General features: G+C 41.8%; 1 protein-coding gene across 1 annotated transcript in view; it reads left to right on the plus strand.

Moving 5' to 3' along the window:
• Positions 1–21,529, plus strand: part of LOC136874117 (brefeldin A-inhibited guanine nucleotide-exchange protein 3) — a 428,916-nt gene that overhangs the window by 113,119 nt on the left and 294,268 nt on the right. The window contains exons 10-11 of the mRNA XM_067147676.2: positions 8,554–8,738; positions 20,279–20,493. Of these exons, the coding sequence (XP_067003777.2) occupies positions 8,554–8,738; positions 20,279–20,493 (400 nt within the window). The remainder of the gene's footprint in view (positions 1–8,553; positions 8,739–20,278; positions 20,494–21,529) is intronic.

Below are 21,529 nucleotides of genomic sequence, written 5' to 3' on the forward strand. Positions count from 1 at the left end.
ATACTGAAGATGATGTCATGCAGCTAGCTTCTCTTTCATGTCCCATAATCTTACAGGTGACTTCCTTCTCCAGAGTTCCTTTCGCCGAGATTCGGCTGATGACGGGATTGACGTTGTTGCTTGTAGGAAGCTCTTCCTTGATTTCAATCTTGATGAGTGGGCGTGAAGTCCAAACATTGGATGTCTTGGATCTGTTTCTTGCTTCTTCTTCTCAATCTCTGCTGCAGCTTGTCTCCTAACACCTGGAGGTGCTACTCCCATAAGTGGAAAGATCTTATTAACAGGAGTTGGTCGTAAGCAGCCTGTAACAATGCGACCTGTCTCATGGAGGGCAACATCCACTTGATTTGTATGAGCAGAATTCCTCCAGACTGGAGCAGCATACTCTGCAGCAGAGAAACACAGGGCAAGGGCAGATGTATGGAGGACATTAGGCTGTGCTCCCCATGTTGTGTGTGTGTGAGTTTGCGAATGAGATTATTCCTGCTGCATACCTTCTGTTTGGTATCTATACAGTGCTGTTTGTAAGTTAGGGCACGGTCCAACTTTACCCCTAGATATTTGAGTTGATCACAATGGTTTAATTTGTGTTCTTTCCAGGTTACATTCAACTCCTTTCTTGCTTCCTTGTTGCGCAGATGGAATGCACATACCTGAGTTTTCTCCTGATTGGGTTTCAGGTGGTTCTCATCATAGTAGACAGCTAGTTCTTCAAGAGCAGATGTTAGTTTTAATTCTACTTCTTCAAATGTCACTCCTTGAGCAGCAAGAGCTGTGTCATCTGCATAGATGAAAGCCCTAGTTCCGGTGTTAAGTGGCTGATCGTTGGTGTAGATGTTATATAACATTGGAGCCAACACACTTCCTCGGGGAAGGCCATTCTTTTGACATCTCCATCGGCTTTTCTTGTACTTCAGAGTGACAAAAAACAGTCTGTTCTGGAGCAGGCATTGAATAAACTGTGTCAGTTGATAGTCTCTGGTTGTTGAATACAGCTTCCTTGTCATTCTCTTATGATTCACTGTATCATAAGCAGCCGTGAGATCAATAAAAGCAACTCCTGTTATTTGTTTATTCTCATATCCATCCTCGATGTGCTGGGTTAGATTAAGTATCTGACCAGAATATGACTACTCCCCGGTCTGAAACCTGATTGTTCCTTTATAATCTTTCTGTCGATAGAATCAGAAATACGATTGAATATCATCCTCTCCAGAATTTTGAAAAGATGACAGAGAAGAGATATGGGTCTGAAGTTTTTGGAGTCATTTGGCTCTTTTCCTGGTTTAAGCAAGGCCACAACTTTTGCTTTGCGCCAGATCTTTGGAATCAATATTCTAGTCATACACGCATTCATCAGTTTCAAAACCCAGTTGATAGTTACGGGGCCAAAATGTTTTATTTGCTCTGATCTTATGTCATCCAAGCCGGCAGCTTTGTTATTTTTCATACATTTGATGGCATTTCTCAGTTCTTCCGTGAATGGTGTGCCAAGGTGGTCATTCTCCTCTTCATACCATTGGATTATTATTTCTCTGGATGTTCTCGTGGTTTTGCCATTCAGCAATAGTTGATGGGCTATTTGATCAGGAGTAACTTTACTCAACTCACAGGGCGGGACTGTAGGATCTCCGTTAAGATTTTTACATAATTTCCAGGCTTGTCGACTTGAGCGTTTCATATCCAAACTTTCGAGAAGGTTACACCATTTTTCTTTTCTTGATGTTGATATAGCTTCGAGGAGGTGCTCTCCTGTTTGTATTGTATCCTCTGCGAAGGGATCAATTTCAAATAGTTGCTCATATTTATTAAGGAGGGATTTTAAGTCCTTATCAAGTCTAGGTATGTACATTGTTCTACAACCCCTAGGGATGTGTTTACGGGAGATGCTTTTTACTAATTCCACAAAATCTAGTTAATTTACTGGATCAGGCTTGATTTTTGCTACTTCATCATCCAGATTTTGAGAGAAAGTATTCCACTGAGCTTTTTTGAAGTTGAACTGTCTTTTAAACATAACTTTCTCTGGTATAACAACTGCCTGTACGATAAATATAATAGCTCAATGCTGTGTTCTTGGAAATGGATCTGCAATTTGTTTCTTGGTTTGTTGAGCAATGTGTTCTGTGACAAAAATGTTGTCTGGGTTGTAACCTCGCCTCCATCGACCACTGTTAAAGGAATGGGGGTAACTTTGGGTCATGTATTAGTTTAAGACCCATGCATTCAGCCCATTCTTCTAAATTTTGGCCATTTGTGTCAGTCTCTTTGTATCCTCAAGACGTACTATGACATTTGAAATCACCGATGACTAGCTTTGTTGGTTGAGAATGGAAATTGCAAGTTTCTGTAAATTTATATTCTTTATTTGGTGGCTTATAGATAGATGTGATAGTGTAGGTTTTAATTTCAACGGTCAGGATTTCAATGTCATCTACACCGGTCAAGTCTGCAGAAAAAATGTTGGTGCCCTGTTTAATGAAAACTGCACTCCCATATTGTTCATTAGGTCTTTCCAGGACAAGTTTCATTCCGTTCACCTTTGGTCGGCGATTATTTGACCCTCTATGTGTCTCCTGAACCAGTAGGATATCACAATTATGTTTTGTGCAAATGTCAGATAATAAGGCTTCCTTCTCTGGTGAAATTCCCTCTATATTAATTGAGATTGTTACTAAAGCTGGCATTGAAAAATGCTGTTTGTAGTTTATAATAACTACTAAGTTAGTGTTTCGGTGATGGGAGAATCAGCCGCTGAGGATTCCTCAACGTTGCCCAAGGTACGCCCGTTTGTCTTCGTGGAGGCATCGTGCGTGTAACCCAAGATGGAGATGTTTTTTTCCTGATCATGGGCTTCGGAACCCAAGATCCGGCAGGTAAGGAAATTCAACAAGCAGCAAGGCCTCTCAGGTCATCAGTAGGCCTATGCGAAATCCTAGCTACAAAAACTGCAACGACTTGATGAATGTAGGTTCTTGGAATGTGAGGGCTCTTGTGAGAGCGTAAAAATTAGAAGAGCTAAAAAATGTGACGAGAAGGAACAATATCAGTATTCTACATATATGCAAAACACTGATGGCAGGGTAATGGAGACTTCTACTCTGAGAAATTCACAGTTATTCACAGCGAAGAAGTATCTGGATTGAATGGAGTAGCACTAATCATAAATGCAAAGTTATCACATAATGTGATAAACACTTATGACATCAGTGACAGGCTGTTGATGATAGACGAGTAGTCGACCCACGAACCTGCTATGCAGGCGTAGCAGGGGGAGAGGTGATACTCCCAGGTGGCGGATAGGGGGGTCCTAACCGGCTTGCCGGCGGACTTGAGGGAAATAAAATACCTCTCGCGGACCAAACGCACACCCCCTATGGGTGGGGGAGGCAGACGAATAATACACCCACGGTATCCCCTGCCTGTCGTGAGAGTCGCCTAAAAGGGGCAACCAAGGGCTGATTGTATTAGAACTATGAAACTACTTTTGATTAGTACCATCACGCGCAGAACACCATGGGTCACTTTTACTTGAGAATAGTACCACTCTGTTAGGTACTGAATAGTTTTGTGATTCGTAGTACTCAAGCGGCGTTCAGTGTGGGTCTCCAGTACCCGTGAGTCGTACCCATGTGAGCAACACCACGGGTCTGGGCATTGCCTGTGAGTTGTACCACTATATGAGCGACACCGTGGGTCTGCAATACCAGTTTTTAGTACCCACTATGTGAGGAACACCACCACGGGAATGCCGGCGCCCGTGATTAGTACACCTAGGTGAGGAACCTCATTGGTATGCGTTGACTATGAGTGATGCTATTCCGTGAGAAACACCATAGGTCTGCGTTACCTTTACGACATACAGTACTTGTGAGTAGTACCTTAATGTTTGGAACACTGTGAGTTTACGCTACCTTTGATTAGTACCGCAGCTTGAGAAATATCATGGTTCTCCTTTACTACCGATAAGTGCCATTATGCGGGATCGTTGACATAGATATTGACTCCTTCAGACAAGCATCATCGATTCAGGATTGAGCTTTGGAAGCAGTCCCTTGGTCAGTAACATTTTTTTCTGGGAATGAGAGGCATTGCGCGTCTTATCCACTGCGTGTTTTAAATTCATATTCATCAATTAATTCCTCATCATCACGTTTTGAATTTGGGTCAGTGGATGAATTTTGTGCTTTTAAATTGAAATCCTGTTTCGTCTCATTTCGTACCATATGGGCCGATGACCTAGATGTTAGGCCCTTCTAAATGACAAGCATCATAATCATCATCATCATCGAGTAGTCGACCTGAAGACTTAGTTGTCATGCAGGCATACTTTCCCACATCCACCCATTATGATGAAGAGGTTGAAATATTGTATGAACAAATCGATGATCTACTCAAGGTGATCAATGACCAAGACAATGTGTTATTAATGAGTGACTTCAGTACAGTTGTGTCCGACTCCATGGCTAAATGGTTAGCGTGCTGGCCTTTGGTCACAGGGGTCCCGGGTTTGATTCCTTGTAGGCTCGGGAATTTTAACCATCATTAGTTAATTTCGCTGGCACGGGGGCTGGATGTATGTATTGTCTTCATCATTTCATCCTCATCACAATGCACGGGTCGCCTATGGGTGTCAAATCAAAAGAACTGCACCTGGCGAGCTGAACATGTCCTCGGACACTCCCGGCACTAAAAGCTATACGCTATTTCATTTCAGTAGAGTTGTTGGCCCACACAATGACAAGAAAACCACAGAAAAATTTGGTTTAGGAGAAACGAACCAGAGGGGTGAGAGACTCCTAGAATTCTGTGAACAACTCAAAATGGTAATTACAAATACACTCTTCGAAGTGCATAACAGAAGATGATATACATGGAAAGCACCAGGTAACATCAGAAGATTCCAAATCGATTACAATTTAGTTAAAAACTTTTACCGAAATCAAGTTAAATATCGTCACAGTTACCCAGGTCCTGATGTACAGTGACCATAATCCTGTCCTACCTAAATGCAATATCCAGCTAAGAAGAATACAGAAAACCAAAAAGACAAAATGGCACTTGGAAGGTCTAAAGAATTAGGAAACTCGGCAACTCTTCAAAAAGAAGACCAATGAAGTGATAGCAAGACATTGAGAAGAATTAAGAGGATGAATCAAGATAAAGGATGGTATAGTAGAGGCTGAAAATTAGGTTTTAGGTAAGAGGAAACTGGAGTGAAAAAAACACCAGGTGACAGATGAGATATTAAATCTTATAGAAGAGAGAAATAAACTGAGGAAAGAAAATGAATTGGAAGACTATAAAGGAATAAAAAATCAGATCACAAGTAAATGCAGAGAAGAGAAAGAAAAGTGGGCAAAAGAAGTAGCTGAAGAAATTGAAAATGATACGAGAAATGGAAGAGAGGATCAGGCATATCATAAAATTAAATCCCTGCAGTACAAACCTAAAACAAAATCCACTCTGATGAAGGATAAGGATGGAAACCTACTTGTGGATAATGAAGATGTATGTGAACATTGGAGAGACTATATAGAAGAATTACACAGAGATAAAGAAATCAGAGATATAAATTAAGTACTGGAAGAGATAACGGATGAGGACAGTGATAAAATGGGTCCTCCAATAACCAGGCAGGGATTTGAGAAAGGTCTCTGAAGCTTAAAAGAGAGAAAGGCAGCAGGTAATTATGATATAACTGCAGAGCTTTTGAAAAATGCTGGTTCAGACTTGAAGTATTATCTTTGTAGTGTAATTGCATTCTGTTATGAAACAGGAGAGATCCCAGATGACTTTAGTAAAAGCAGAACAATCACTGTCCCAAAAAGAGGAAATGGTATGGAATGTAGTAATTATTTATAGAACGATCTCAATCGTATCCCATGTCTCAAAAGTAATCCTAAATATAGTAAACAACAGGATAAAATTTAAGATAGAACAGTATTTAGATTATGATCAATTTGGTTTTAGACAAGGCAAAGGAACGAGAGAAGCAATCCTTGCATTAAGAATGATACTGGAAAGAAGGTTAGAAATGAACGGACTAGGCGAGTTGGCCGTGCAGTTAGGGGCGCATGGCTGTGAGCTAGTGGGTTCGAACCCCACTGCCGGCAGCCCTGAAAATGGTTTTCCATGGTTTCCCATTTTCACACCAGGCAAATGCTGGGGCTGTACCCTAATTGAGGCCACGGCCTATCCGTGTTCATGCAACGCCAAAAAAAAAAAAAATGCCAACAGCTGAACTCACTGCCATGCACCTCAATGCAAATGATACAACAATATCAGGGCAGCATCCTCCTTAACTGTTGAGGACATAAAAGAGGCTACAGGTAGCGCTACACACACTCAAGCCGTGGTTAACTAAATAGCACATAAAGGTTAATGTTAACAAGTGCCCAGCAGTGATGTTTACTTCGAAACCAGACATTCATGTAATCCAGCCATTATAAAACCTCTAATGTTATTCAACAAACAGATGATTGGATTGAAAAAGCTAAATATATAGGGTTAGTCTTAGCAAGAAATGAACAGAAGGGTGTTTTTAGCATTCATTGACTTGGAAAAACCTTTTGACATGATAAACTGGGAACTATTGTTTAAATATGTGAAGAAAGTAGGAATTAACTGGAAAGATAGAAGGCTCCTCTGAAAAATTTACAAGAACCAATGTACAAAAGTAATGGTGAATGGATGTACAAGAATGGCAAGAATTAAGAAAGGGTGGGGTAGGGTTGTCCACTCTCACCATACCTTTTCAGTTTGTTTATTGTAGAAGCAATATTTGTTTTAAAGGAAAAGACTAGAGGAATAAAGGTAAATGGGAAAAGAATCCACAGTATTAGATTTGCTGATGACATTTCCGTTGTAGTAGACTCTGAGAAGGAACTAAGTAGAATGTTGACTGTTGTGTGTGGTACATTGAAACATTACACACAAAATCAATAGTAAGAAAACCAAAATTTTAGTTGCGAGCAAAGATGGCGAGAAAGTTAATACAAACATAAGAACAGGAAATTCCAAAATAGAACAAGTGCAACATTTCTGTTACTTAGGAAGCATTACAACTGGAAATCAAAAACTCAGTAAAAGAATAGCTCTAGCTAAACAGGCCTTTCAAAATAAAAGAAGTCTTTTATATGGGTATTGAAGTTTAGAAACAAGAAAGGCTTTTGTAAAATTCTTTGCCCGGAGTGTTCTACTTTATGGTTGTGAGAGCTGGGCTATTGGAAAAAAGGAAAGAGGTGCATTGGAAGCAACTGAAACTTGGATTTGGAAGAAAATGACGAGGACATTCTGGACTGAAGAAAAAGACTAATTGAGATAAGCTAAAGGAAATCGGTGAACAACGGAGACTGATAAGGATATGGAAAGAAGGAAGATAAAACTTGTGGGTCATATCCTGAGACATAATGACTTCCTAGTAAATGTCTTTGAAGGAAAAATACTAGGAAAGAAAAGAAGAGGAAGACCAAGGAAAACATACCTCAAGGATGTGAAAAACTTGATGGGATGTAAAAACTACAAGGAAGAGAACAGCAGGATTGAGAGAAGAATGGTTACAGGAACAAGGCTTAGCCTTTAGTGTATGATGATGGTGATGGTTACGATGTCAGTAGAGTAGAGAAACAGCCGATAATAAAAGATTATGGATAATCTGCAGATGGAGTGAAAGATATTGCCGAAGCAATTTGCTACATGAAAATACCATGGAATTAAATGACTTTAATATGCAGCATCATATGGGTGTTTAACTCGGCCAGTCAGACAATGCATTATGTTTGACTTCACTTCCAAAGACTTTGAAAAAATATTGAACTACTTTGGTGAATATTACGCCAGTTACTTGCGTGTCTTCTGCTCGTTTCTGTTGGAACATTCCAACATGCCTTTATTATATTTAGTATACGTAGAAATTTTAGTTGTTTTCCACCTTGACAAGTCCTTGATGGGTAAGAGCTGCTTCCAAAACTTGCCTTTGTTTTTTCCAGATATACTTATTCATTGTTTCAGTCACACCATACAGGTGGTGTGTAAACCTGCCTCTTTCAAGTTTACGCACTACTTCTAGCTTCTGCTCTATCGTTAATACTCATGTTTACATTTGTTGGACATTGCTTGGCACTGACATAAACAAATGAATAGTATTGTGTACTGTAGACACGCACTTATTAAACTGAACTGAACTCCAACACAGTCCACTGTGGGTTAGGGTTGTGATATAGAATACCAGTATGTTCAAGTGCAATAAGTTTTATAGCTTGGAATTTGTCTTGATATTTAAACTTTTTATTTGAAACATTTGAGGAGGGGTGTTAAACATTTGTCTCATTGTATAATCTGCTGGTGGCTATAATAGAGAGTCTGCTGTGTATAGTACGCGAACCTTTTCTTGAGCCCTGAGCTCCATAGTGCTGAATGGGGACAAGGGCTCAAGACTTGGATCATCGTATGATGCTCTATTGGTGGAAAAATATCTAATTCCCTCCATGGGAACATAGAATTTCCATTTGATGCTGTGGGATTAAATACATACAATATTATATGTTTCAGTGTGATGGACTCGATTGAAGAATGTAGTCGATGCAGTGACTCTGCAGTGTGTAATGCTAGTGTGCTGTGCATTGTTGCGATGTTGGGCTCATTGGAAGAACTGTGCACCGGAAAGGGCATCACTCACACATACATGGACCGCATCAATTCACTCTATGCAGAACTGGAGCAGTGCGACTATAGAGGTATGTGGCTAATGCTCTTGTTCTTTAATAATTGGCCTGTAAGTTTTCCTATTCATAACAGTATCTATAGCTCTACCTTAGCTGTCTCTGTGGATCAGTGGTAGAGTGTCGGCCTCTGAATCCCAAGATAGCGGGTTCAAACCCGGCAGAGGCAGTCAGATTTTTGAAGGGTGGGAGAAGTCCATTCGACACTATGTCGTACAATGTCGTGGTGTAAAAGATCTGTAGTGACACATTTGGTGTTTACCCGACAAAGTTAATTAAATCTCAGCCATAGATGCCCAAGTAAGTTTCAGTTTACTCAGTCTGCCATCTAGTAGGCCTAGAGTAAAACGGAACATCAAAATTGACGGGCAGACAGCCAGATGACATCAAATTGAAATGTCTGCACACGGTAGCTAAGGCCATATCATTATCATCATCATCATCATCATCATCATCATCATCATCTCTACCTTTTATGCTTCCATAGTTTGTATGATTTTGTACTGTTTTCAAGGTGTTTTGTTTAATTCCTACTTATTCAGACTTATGCTATTGTAGATAGATAGATAAGGAATGGGTGAGCCCTGCCTTCACAGGGCTCCACATGTAGGTCTGTGAAGACCCTTTGTGTCCCTTAAACGGGTTTGCCTAGTCCAGCCCTAGTGCTCATATAAAGGATACCAGTGTCCGGATGTTGGCATTCCTGATGTCTTCCAGGCTCACAAAATGTGAGCCAAGATGTTGATGTCTAGTGCTTGCAAGAGCCTTGCACCGACATAACACATGCGCGGAGGTCTCTTCCTCCCTACCGCATCTTCTATACATCAGATCCTGACTGATTATCATGATGTGTAGGTGTCTCTATAAGATATTGTGGCCTGTCAACATTCCAACTACCATTCGTATTCTGGTCCTATTCAAATTTATCAGGACCTTTTTCTAACTTTGGCTAGGCCCTTTGATAAGTTCACGTGCCTGCCTTGCTGTGGTTAGCCTCTTCCAAATATCTAAGTGAGACTGGTTTGTCCACTGGGATATTACCAGTTTCACACTTCAGAGTGACACTCCTAGGAAGGGCTCTGGTCCTATGAAAGGACCTTTTGAGCCTTGTTTTGCCAGTTTGTCAGCTTCTTCATTTCCACTGATTCCTGTGTGCCCAGGGACCCATAATAGGGTAACTGGACTAAGTTCACACAACTTATCTAACCTCCTTTGGCACTCCCATACCATTTTTGATGTTGTTCTAACTGCGCAAAATGCTTTTAATGCTGCCTGGCTGTCGCTGCAAATGGTGATGCATCTTCTACGTCCAGGCATGTTCCATACATGCACAGCACAGGCCAGTATTGCATTTACTTTGGCCTGGAAAACAGTAGCATATTTACCCATTGGAAGGGAGAGCCTTGTCTTAGGCCCCCAGACCCTGGCGCCTGTACCCGTCTTTGTCCGCGTGCCATCTGTGTACCATGTACAGCCCCCAGACCTAAGACGGGCCCCAGCTTCTGCGGCCCACTCCTCCCGTGTGGGTATCACCACTGTGAACTTATAGTTCAGGTTAAAACTAGGCTTCATCAGGTCCCTGATCATCATTGTCGCAGGGCAGGTCTGGTGAAGCCTTGTAAGAATAGAAGCATGACCTCTACTCGGATTCTTGAAAGACCATCCAATCGCCATAAGACCTATCTGTGTCGGTGCAACGTAAAGCCACTAGCAAGGGGGAAAAGAAGAAGAAGAAGAAGAAGAAGAAGAAGAAGAAGAAGAGACCATCCTCCGAGTGACCAGAGGCGGTAAGCACTCATTCCCGCTATTTCCTTAACATATAAATATAAAGGAGGAAGACATAGGATGGCCTCCATTGCACATTATGGTGTAGTATCCAGTGCCCCTGTCATTCCTAGACACGCAAGTCTTTGGACACTGTTTAACTTGGTGGTCGCAGTTTTACTCTCAGAACCTGGCCACCAGACTAAAGATGCGAAGGTGATAGTGGGCCGTACAATAGAAATATAAAGCCACTGGACCACCTTAGGTCCTAGGCCCCAAGTCTTTCTGACAGTCCTGCGACAGGCCCACATAATATTGCGAGTCTTATCCACCTTATAGTCTATATGTTTCTTCCAACTCAGTCTTGCCTCGAGGATTACTCCTAGGTAGTTAACTGAGGTTGTCTTTACTAATTTTTACTCAAATAGGAAAGGCTCTGACAGTCCGTCTAGCCTCCTCCTCCTGGTAAATACCACGAGCTCCATCTTGTCAGGATTAACTGACAAGTCCGTGTCGTGGCACCATCTTTCCACCCTGCGTAGGGAGCTCTGTACGAGCTCTGAAACCATACTGGGGAATTTCCCATCGTTATCAGGCTAATGTCATCTGCATAGCCTTGGGCATAAATTCCTCCAACATTTAACCTGGTAAGAAGTTCATCCACTACGAGACACCATAATGTTGGTGATAATACTCCTCCCTGTGGACACCTCCCGTCTATATTAGCTCTCAACATTACTGCGTTCAGGGTAAACAGAACTTGACGGCCCTGCAGTGAGGCCATAATCCATTTTATGAGCATCCTGCTCACACCTCTTCTCTCTAGATTAAGTTCTATGGAGTCCAAAGAAGTGTAGTTAAAGGCCCCTTCTATATCTAGGAATACCTCCATAGCAAGTTGTTGCTGATCCAAGGTGCTCTCCAGCCTGGAAACAAGCTGGTGTAGTGCCGTCTCAACCGACTTCCTGGTTGGTATGCATGTTGATGAGGATGCAGGGGACCGTCTCTTTAATACTTTCTCCCTGATATGTCTATCCACCAGTCTTTTCAAAGTCTTAAGAAGAAAAGACGTCTATAACCCTTAGATCTAGTGTGTGAAGACCTTCCGGGTTGAGGTATATACACTACCTTTGCCTGACGCCACAAGGAGTATACGTACCCCATGGTGAGACAGGCTCTAAAAATTCTGACCAGGTATGGTGTAAGGACCGTGCCTGCTTCCTGAAGAAGTGCTGGGAAGATCCCATCCATTCCTGGGCTTTTATAAGCGGCAAAGGATTCTAATACCCACTTCACCCTTCTTGGGGTAACGATCTCTGCGGCTTCCTTCCGACCACTTCTATCAGGTCAGAAGGATCCGCTCGATTCTACTTCACTGTTCGTGACTACTGAACCTGGAAAGTGGGCATCAAGCAATAAGCTCAGGGTCTCCCCCTCTGTGGATATACACTGACTGACAGAGCAAATGCAACACCAAGAAGGAGTGGTTCGAAAGGGATGAAAGTTGGGGAAAACACAGAGACGGCACGGACGAATAATTGATGTTTATTTCAAACCGATATGCAGGTTACACAATGCGCACGGCATCGACTCAGTAGGATGTAGGACCACCGCAAGCGGCGATGCACGCAGAAACACGTCGAGGTACAGAGTCAATAAGAGTGCGGATGGTGTCCTGAGGGATGGTTCTCCATTCTCTGTCAACCATTTGCCACAGTTGGTCGTCCGTACGAGGCTGGGGCAGAGTTTGCAAACGGCGTCCAATGAGATCCCACATGTGTTCGATTGGTGAGAGATCTGGAGAGTACGCTGGCCACGGAAGCATCTGTACACCTCGTAGGGCCTGTTGGGAGATGCAAGCAGTGTGTGGGCGGGCATTATCCTGCTGAAACAGAGCGTTGGGCAGGCCCTGAAGGTACGGGAGTGCCACCGGCCGCAGCACATGCTGCACGTAGCGGTGGGCATTTAACGTGCCTTGAATACGCACTAGAGGTGACGTGGAATCATACGCAATAGCGCCCCAAACCATGATGCCGCGTTGTCTTCTGCGTTATTCGTAATCATTGTGGGACTTTGCCTAGCGCTGCGTGTGCCTTGCTGCCGCTAAGAGAATTGCGCACTGTTTTTCTTTTGAATGACTTGTATTTTACTTCTTCTAAGTTTTACAGGGTCTACCCCCGTTCATTTCCTTTTCATATTGCCTCTTCTACTGATCCTATGCATTGTTTTCCATTTCTTAATCGGCTGATGATGACCTGGACTAGGGTCGAAACCGGTACCATTTATAATTATTATTAAATGAGAATGTAATTCACTACATTTCTTATTCTTTGGTATTGAATAGGTGGAATCTCCTTATCAATTATTTCAATTTTAATTGTGATATTCTTCAATACGGAACAATGAAATTTTTAACTTTAAACTCCCTAAAAGACGTCCAATTGGTTCGTCTAAGATTCTTGTAAGGTGGGATCTTGAAGGAGTCCTCTATATGAGACACAATGTGTCTGTGATCTGACAAGGAAGGCTCCAAAGAAACTTTCCAGTCTTTCAATTCCTGTATGATTCCCATGGAACCCAGGGTAAGATTATGATCCCCTCACTCCTATTGTTAATGAATGTAGAGGTATCACCTATGTTCATGATCTCAAGATCAGTTGTACATAGAAATTCTATGAAATTCTCTCCCCTTCGGTTTGTATATTTGCTTCCCCAAATGCTGTAATGAGCGCGTTAGCGTCACATCCTACTACGAGGTTAAGTCCTTGTTTCCTACAGTATGTCACCAGTCTCTTGAACTCCTCCGGCGGGGGTAGAGATTCAGAGTCTCCTGGGAAATATGCAGAACAGACAACCAGATCTCCTGGCTGTCCACCTTCTTCATACTTCACTAGGACTGCTACAAGGTCTCTAGTATTGAAGCCCGGTATAGCCCAAGCATTATGATCCTTAACTAGTATACATGTTATAGGCTCCTCCTCCGCTACTCCGCTGAATAGAGTGAAGCCTGCGCATTTTAGTCCCATGATATGTCCCTGTCTAAGCCAGGGTTCTTGTATCAGGGCGACTGAAAACCCACCTTTCTGGATACTTCTTATGAGTACCCTAGAGGCCGCTATACATTGTTGTCTGTTTGATTGTATGAAAGTAATCATACCTTACTTTCATGCAATGCTTTACCTTATGCAGTGTCCGGAACGTGCAGCTCTGTCTCCTGCGGTGAATCCTGAGGCTTGGCTGGCCCCGGCTCTTGTCCAGGCTCCCGCTCCTTGCCCCTGCTGGTCTCAGTGTTGTCTGTGGTGGGGTTGGTCCTCTGCTTGTCATGTTTGCCCTCCACCAGGGCGAAGGTAGCAACATGCACCCCACAGAAGATCTTTCTTCCCCACCACTTTTTCCACATCCCTGGAGTCCGTGCTGACCACAAGGCGGACACCTCTCTTCTCCTCCTTGCGGTCGTAGATTCACCAGCTGTTGGGGTTTAGACCATGGTACTGGCGTGTCATTCTTTCCAAAAGGACATTATTGTCCTTTGGTTGTCCTGGTATCCAGACCATGACTCTCTTATAGGAGAGGAGTTTATCCATGCCCACAATTGTGAGCCTGGCTTTTTCCCACGGCTGCATATCTGTAACAAGACTAGAAAACAATGTTACAGTCTCGCCATTCTCTGCAGTGATGATGGACGCACCTCTCGACAGATGGCAGTCCAGGAACTGAGGCTTAATGGGCCCCTGCTCCGGAAGCTCATCTATCAGATTGGTGATAGCCTCCTCTATAGACTCCACCTGTTTTTCAGTTAGCTGCTGGTCAGGATGTCCTACAGGCACTATGGTCATCCTGATCCCAGCTTTAGCTATCCTGGCATACTCCACCTTGGGTCTTTTGTAGGCTTGCCGATCTTCTTCTGGGGTTGTCCCCAACAGGAGTCATTTTCCCACTGGCGTCTTGGTGGGTGGAGTCCTCTGCGCCCTGGAAGCAGAGCCCTTCTCAGGGCCCCGCCTCCTGTGCCCATTGGATCCCTCCCGCAGTCGTCGTTGTCGTGGCAGTAGAAGGCCTCTCAGCTCCAGGAGTTAGGCCCTCTCTGGCCTGCTCTCGGGCCTTTAAAGCCTTCTTGTACCTCCTCTTCTCAGCGCCAAAGCGCTATTTCTTCTTCTTCTTCTTCTGGACTAGAAGATTGCCCACCTCTAGAGTGAGCTCTCTTACTGTCGAGGTCGTACTACCCGAGGGTATCTCCGAAGAGTCCCCATCGGTTGTTGTCGAGCTGGTATTTCTCTCGGAGGCTCCAGAGGAGCTCTCCGGATTTTGGGTGGCTACGTTACTCACGTAGGTCCCACTAGTAGCTAGTGAAATACTATGTCCATCCAGGCAGAGCCCTGCATACCTGAGTAAGGTTACTTACTTCAAGAGGGCGCCAAGTATCTCAAAGGCCTCGTTCAAGACACATCTCCCATGTGCCATGCACCCCATGGGCACAGGTCGCGTTACACCTTAGGGTTGGGTGGTGCTTTAGCTTCCTCCTCCTTGTATACCGAATGGTTACCTGATAGGGCTTCATTCGGCATCGTAAGAAAGGAGCTACTAGTCCCCCTCACCACGCAGAGGATCTTCAATTGAAGAGGGTAACCGAGGTTAGCCCCCTGCAATTGTAGAAGCACGCACTTGGGGGCATGCTATTGTAAAGCAGTACTGCTCGAATATGCTGTTTGTTTAAATATTGAGTTATGTGATAGAAATGGATGGACCAATCTCGATAGCTGCAATCGCTTAAGTGCTGCCAGTATCCAGTGAGCCTATTTGTGCTTGTATTTAGCATTCCATTCAGAAGTTAATTTATTTGTGTGTTGAGTGGTGCAGTGAAGGGTAACAAATATTTGTCGTGTGACAGCCTATATCTTGATTAGGGATAACCTACTTATGGATACAGAAAATGTCGTGAAATTCCTTAACAATGAAGACAACATTAAAATATGTCAAAGTGAACTGGCATCCGCATCTTTAAACATGTGTGTTGAAACTCACACCCTCGAGTTTGGATTCGATCACTCGAGTTGGTCGAAGTTTTATCGGATTCAAAATGGCAGTCAGTCGTTTCTCACAGTTGCACATGATGAGTGTACAATTCATTGTCGAAGAGTGTGACCTGAAAATAATGTTTAATAACCCTCTGGTCTGAAATAAAAGGCTATAACATTTGTTTTAGAAAGACTGTGATCTGCAATAATACTTTGATATTTTTATTGGCCCACGTGTACATGTTTTCATATTGGTTGTTTGGTGTTTTTCACACCCTTCAGTGCACTTGTTATTTTGTAGGCCCCAGCAGAAATGTTACTCATATTTGTTCTTCTGTTTTTCACACCTTTTAATCTTTAGAAATGGTAGATATACTGTAGTTTTTACTGTACCCGTGGATACACGACTTAAAGTGCCCTCATATCGGAAAAAATCATATCTGGTGTTTCCATATCCCTGTTGGATAGTTCTTATTTGTATACAGTAGAAGTCCGCTATAGCGAGTACGGCACATAACGAGAACCCCGTTATACCGGCAATATTTTGCAGTCCCTTCAAAATTCCTATATTAAACTGTGTATTATCCTTCGGTTATAGCGAGAGCCCTATCACTGATGCATCTGTTATTATGAGCGATTAAGCGCGCACGAATTTTTCCGTTATCAATATTTATGCACCCCAGCAATTATGTTGCATGCAATCAATTACCTTCGGTATAGTTTCCTCCCTATGCTCATTAGCGAGTTCTCTCGTCGACATTCGAAGGTGATGTTGGAGTCTGGTAGTAATACCCGTCGACTGCTGTTCCGTAAAGAAAATTCAAAATGAAGAACATATTTTCATAATAAATGCGTAAATAACATGTCCTATAACAGTTCTTAACTTGTTAAAATTAAAGGCTGACTAAACAATCGCTTAATTTTAATACTGCAATTAAGTAAAAATGGGATACATCTTGAGATATGGCAGAGTGCATAATTGATTTCACAGGTTAGTTTATATTTTCTCGCATCTGGTTAAATTACGAAAAGGTTAATATCAAGTAAATTAATAGCGAGAAGGTTATAACTTCTCTACTGGCGCTTGAAGTATGTTTTCATCATACTTATAGTACGGTTAATTTAGGATATGTGACGCTGTTTGAATAAGGAAACTGAAACATTTGCCACAAAATGCGATCGATCATCTTTGGTTCCGTACGGTATAGTTTTCTCACTATGTGCATTTGCGATCTCTCTCGTCGACATTTGAAGGTGATGTTGGAGTCGATTAGTAATACCCAATGACTGCTTTTCTCCAAAGGAAATTTGAAATGAAAGAGGATAACAAGTTTTCGAAAAAAATGCATAAATTACGTGGCCGATAGCAGTTGTTTACTCGTTCAAAATGACGGCTGAAGCAAACCATCTCCTTTTTTAATGTTATATATTGAAATTAAGTAAGAATGTGATACACCTCAAGATATGGCAGAATACATCGCTGATTTCAAAGGATACTTCATATTTTCTCGCGTCTAGTTAAATTTCGGAAAGGCTATACACATGTAAATTTTAGCGACGATAACTCATTTCTCTACATGCGTTTCAATTATATTTTCATGACACGTACGGTTAGGTTAGGTGACGACATTTGAAGAAGAAAACTTTGGAGTGATACCGTATTTCTCCGAATACAAGACAACGTTTTTTTCCCCTCAGTATCTCCTGTGAAAAATCCAGGGCCGTCTTGCATTCGCGGCGTAACGGTAATGAATACCACTTGCAACTCTCGCGGTAACCACACTGCTTCTTTTCACATGCGCACGCACACACAAAATTCGTTGACAATAAAAGACAGACTCTTTATTATACATCGTTAGCCGTGACAACCGGTTGTACAGTGCCTGTGTGTAAAGTCACTGGATCTCGGGAAATAGTAAAGAGAGAATGACATTCTATTAGCCTCTACAAAAACATTTCTCAAATCTGCAGAATGACATCAAAACATGCGAGCCTTTAAATTCTTAGAAAGGCCACGGCTAGTCAGTGGCAAAGTTATAACGCGTCTACTGTACCTGTCTCTCAGTAAAATTAAATTTTATAGACAGCAAGAATATTTTCGTGATGGATAGTCGTTAAAGATACGTGGAACAGGTATTGCCGGCAAATTTTCAACAGCTTCTCGTTAATATGATGCCAATTTTAAGTTAATGTTTATTAAACACTCGGAAATGTAGAATAATTGTGCAGCCGCAAGAAAATATGGCATAGGCCTAACTAAAGCCAATATTTGGCATCATCGCGAAGACGAAGATACAAAAAATGCATTCAGTGGTCCGCAACAAGGATGCTTTAAAGAAGTCGAAAATGAAATTGTGAGGTATGGGTATGTGCACGAAAAACGCAATGGCGGAAAGACCTTACCATGGTGCAATAAACTCGTTCGTTTACCTTCAACGTCCGCGATTAGGCCTATACATCGCTATCTGCTGAAGTTTGCCGAACTCGCCAAGCGAGACGTGCGTGTAGCGGTAGCCGGTTATTTCTGACGCTGAGGAAAATTTCCGTAACAGTTTTATAGACAGCAAGAATATTTTCCTGACGATCGCCATATTGTAGAGACGCATTGAATAGGTATTGCAGGCAAATTTTCAATGGGTTGTCTTCAGTATTATGATGCCAATTTTAAGTTAATGGTCATTAAACCCGCGGAAGTAAAGAATAATTGTGCAGCCGCAAAAAAATGTGGCATGACGAAAGTCTATGTTCGGCGTCTAAAATAGTATAAAAATGCGTACTGTACAACAAAGGCATTCATATGATTTTACAAAGCACTTTTTGAGCCTGATTTAAATTTTTGAAGGAAAAAGTGGGGATCGTCTTGGATTCGGAGAAATACGTTCCGTATTTTCACTTTCACGTAGTATCGCATGTCGAAAAATAACGCACAAGCAAGTCGTCGTGTGGATATCATATGCGGAAACGCATGTTTTGAACAAACTGATTGCTGTCTCATACCGATTTTAATGTGCATGGGGAGTTTTCCGACTTTTATACAAAAATCGGATATAACGACAATCCGCTATAGCAAGTAATTTTTCCCTTGTTGTGAATTCTCACTATAATGGACTTCTACTGTATTCAGTAGTATGTTTTCTCGCTTAACACATTCTGTTTTGTTGTCCCTTGCAGAAACCTCTTAACGAGGTTCTATTGTATTTATAAGCAAGGAACATGAATTGCTACAACTGTGAAGGTATTTCATTGATCAGTATACCAGGCTAGGGTTTCTCTGACATTTTGGAAGGGAGGGTGCAATCAATGATTGGGAGCAAGTTGTATGAAAACCACTGTGGCATTAGACCAGGGAGGGACTGTCAGGATCGGATTTTCAGCATGTGCCAGGTAATTGAAGATTGCTACGAGAGGAAGAGGCAGTTATGTTTGTTCTACAGATCTAGAGAAGGTGTATGACAGAGTACAGAGGGAAAAGATGTTAGCCATATGAGGGGATTATGGGATTAATGGTAAATTACTGAAACAGAAAAGTTTCCCACCTATTCAATACATAGTTATATTTACAATGCATGTATTTACATTACATGGGACTAGTTTCAACCCTATTCGGTGTCATCATCAGCTATATTTAAACAATACACCATAAACAATACTCTCGACTTCTTCAGTTGGTCCAGCCATAGTTTCCTTGCTCGTCCAACAGGTCTCCCGCTGACTGTCTTTCTCATGTATGCATGTGGGGTTTGAGTGCCTGGTGTTCTCTTTACATGTCCGAACCATTTAAGTCTTGCAGACCGTATTCATTCTTGCACAGGATGCTCCACTTCTAAAGATGATTTGACATCCTCATTTCTCACATGATCGTGACGTGTTTTCTGCATGGCATTCCGAAGAAATTTAATTTTATCAGCCTGCAGTTTACTATGGTCTCTAGTCCGCAACATGCAGTTTTCTAGGCCAGTTGTGAGTATAGAATAAGATACGATTTATACAAGGACATCTTGGTTTGTAGGGGTACCCTCTTGTCCTAGATCAGGGGATGTATAAGGTTATAAAATTTAGACCCATTGGCCACTCTGTTAAATTTTTCTTGTTCTGCTCCATTCTTATTTGAGACTGTGCTCCCAAGGTACTTATCCTTATACTATTGTAATGTATTGTGTCCATCAAGTTGTATTTGGCAACCATTATTATTATTATTATTATTATTATTATTATTATTATTATTATTGAACAAGAATATGTAATATAATTTTAATTATGTTAACATTACTGCTGTAAAAATGTTTGATACTGTACAGAATGCAATTTTTTGAAAATGCTCGATTGGAACCAAGATTTGATGCGGGTTGGGTTTCTGGATTATTGATTCTGGAAAATTACGTATCATGGAAGATGCATGCAGATTTTATTAACTATAGCTGTGTTAGGGAACCTTTTGGCACTGCTACAATGGACCTCTAAATTTGGGAAATCTGTATTTCTGAATATAAACAGTGTTACACCACACCTGGGAAACTGGAGCTGGAAAATGATGATGATGATGATGATGATGAAGAAGACGAAGAAGAAGAAGACGAAGAAGAAGAAGACGAAGAAGAAGACGAAGAAGAAGAAGAAGAATAAGAAGAAGAAGAAACAACAGTGTTACCTAGAAATAAATCTCATTACTCTATAGAATTTGAACCCTTTAAATATAATTAACATTCGTTCCCAGTAAATACAGCTGAAATTAACACATTCTAGCCTTGTAATGACAATTCCTTCTTCGTATGTTAACAGGTCCACTTACCTATCAATCCATGCTACGTTTGCCTAAACCATATCGTGACCGTATTGAGCGAGAACGCGAGCTTATGGTAAGCCGGGATGACAGTGATAGCAGCGGTATTGAGCAAGGAGATGATCCAATACCTCGCCCACCATCACAGGCTGGCAGTACATCTTCAGGGGATACTGAAGGCCCAGAGGAGGGCTACACTAATGAACATACTGAGGCAAGTAATTTCTTTTATCCTAAAATAATTTTTCTGTTCTTTTAATTCACAAAGGATTTAAATGTTTTGTACCTCCACCCCTGTGGTCTTTCTGTTTCTAAGTAACTATAAATTACTGGAAAACTTCCTCTCTATTTATTTATTTATTTATTTTCCGTTTTTAATTTAGTTTATTATGTACCATCCCTCCATTATTTCCAGAAGTACAACCATATAATATTGTGCCGGGCTGAGTGGCTCAGACAGTTGAGGCGCTGGCCTTCTGACCCCAACTTGGCAGGTTCGATCCTGGCTCAGTCCGGTGGTATTTGAAGGTGCTAAAATATGTCAGCCTTGTGTTAGTAGATTTACTGGCATGTAAAACAACTCCTGTTGGACTAAATTTTGGCACCTCGGCATCTCTGAAAACCGCAAAAGTAGTTAGTGGGACGTAAAGCATATAACATTATTTATTTAGTATAATGCTGTCGTTAGTGTGAAGAAACTGAGGACTGAGGGAGACTTGGAATGAAAAAGTATACCGTATTTACTCGTGTATTAGACCCGCCTCCCTGCGTGGCTTTTTGGGACAAAGAAAATTATTTAAAAAATCTCACATACAAGACACAATTCGTCAGAGAAGAACATCGATTCCACTTCGAAGCGGGTAAAAGCCTTACTGCAGCTTCGATGACATCACACAAATTTGTGAATAGTTTCGTCCGTATGACCCGTGCAATGAAAACACGCATCAGTCATGCTATATGTCTATTGTTTGTAGTTAAAAATATTCACCAGAGTAATGGTTAGCACAATTAGCTGCCGTTCTCGGGGACCTGTGTTTGATTCCCGATACCGTACTGCCAGAGATTTAAGAATGGCAGGAAGGTTGATGTGCGATAAAAATGGTGCATGCAGCTCACCTCCATCAGGGGCAGCACCACCTCTGGATAAGGAAACTAATTTACTTTACTGTTGTTGCTATTAATATATCAGGCGAGATCATTAACAAATTGATTGTTCAGTATCTCGTAACTCGGGTCATTATAGCCTACAT

The sequence above is a fragment of the Anabrus simplex genome, chromosome 1 (genome assembly GCF_040414725.1).
Source record: "Anabrus simplex isolate iqAnaSimp1 chromosome 1, ASM4041472v1, whole genome shotgun sequence".
NCBI lineage: Eukaryota > Metazoa > Arthropoda > Insecta > Orthoptera > Tettigoniidae > Anabrus > Anabrus simplex.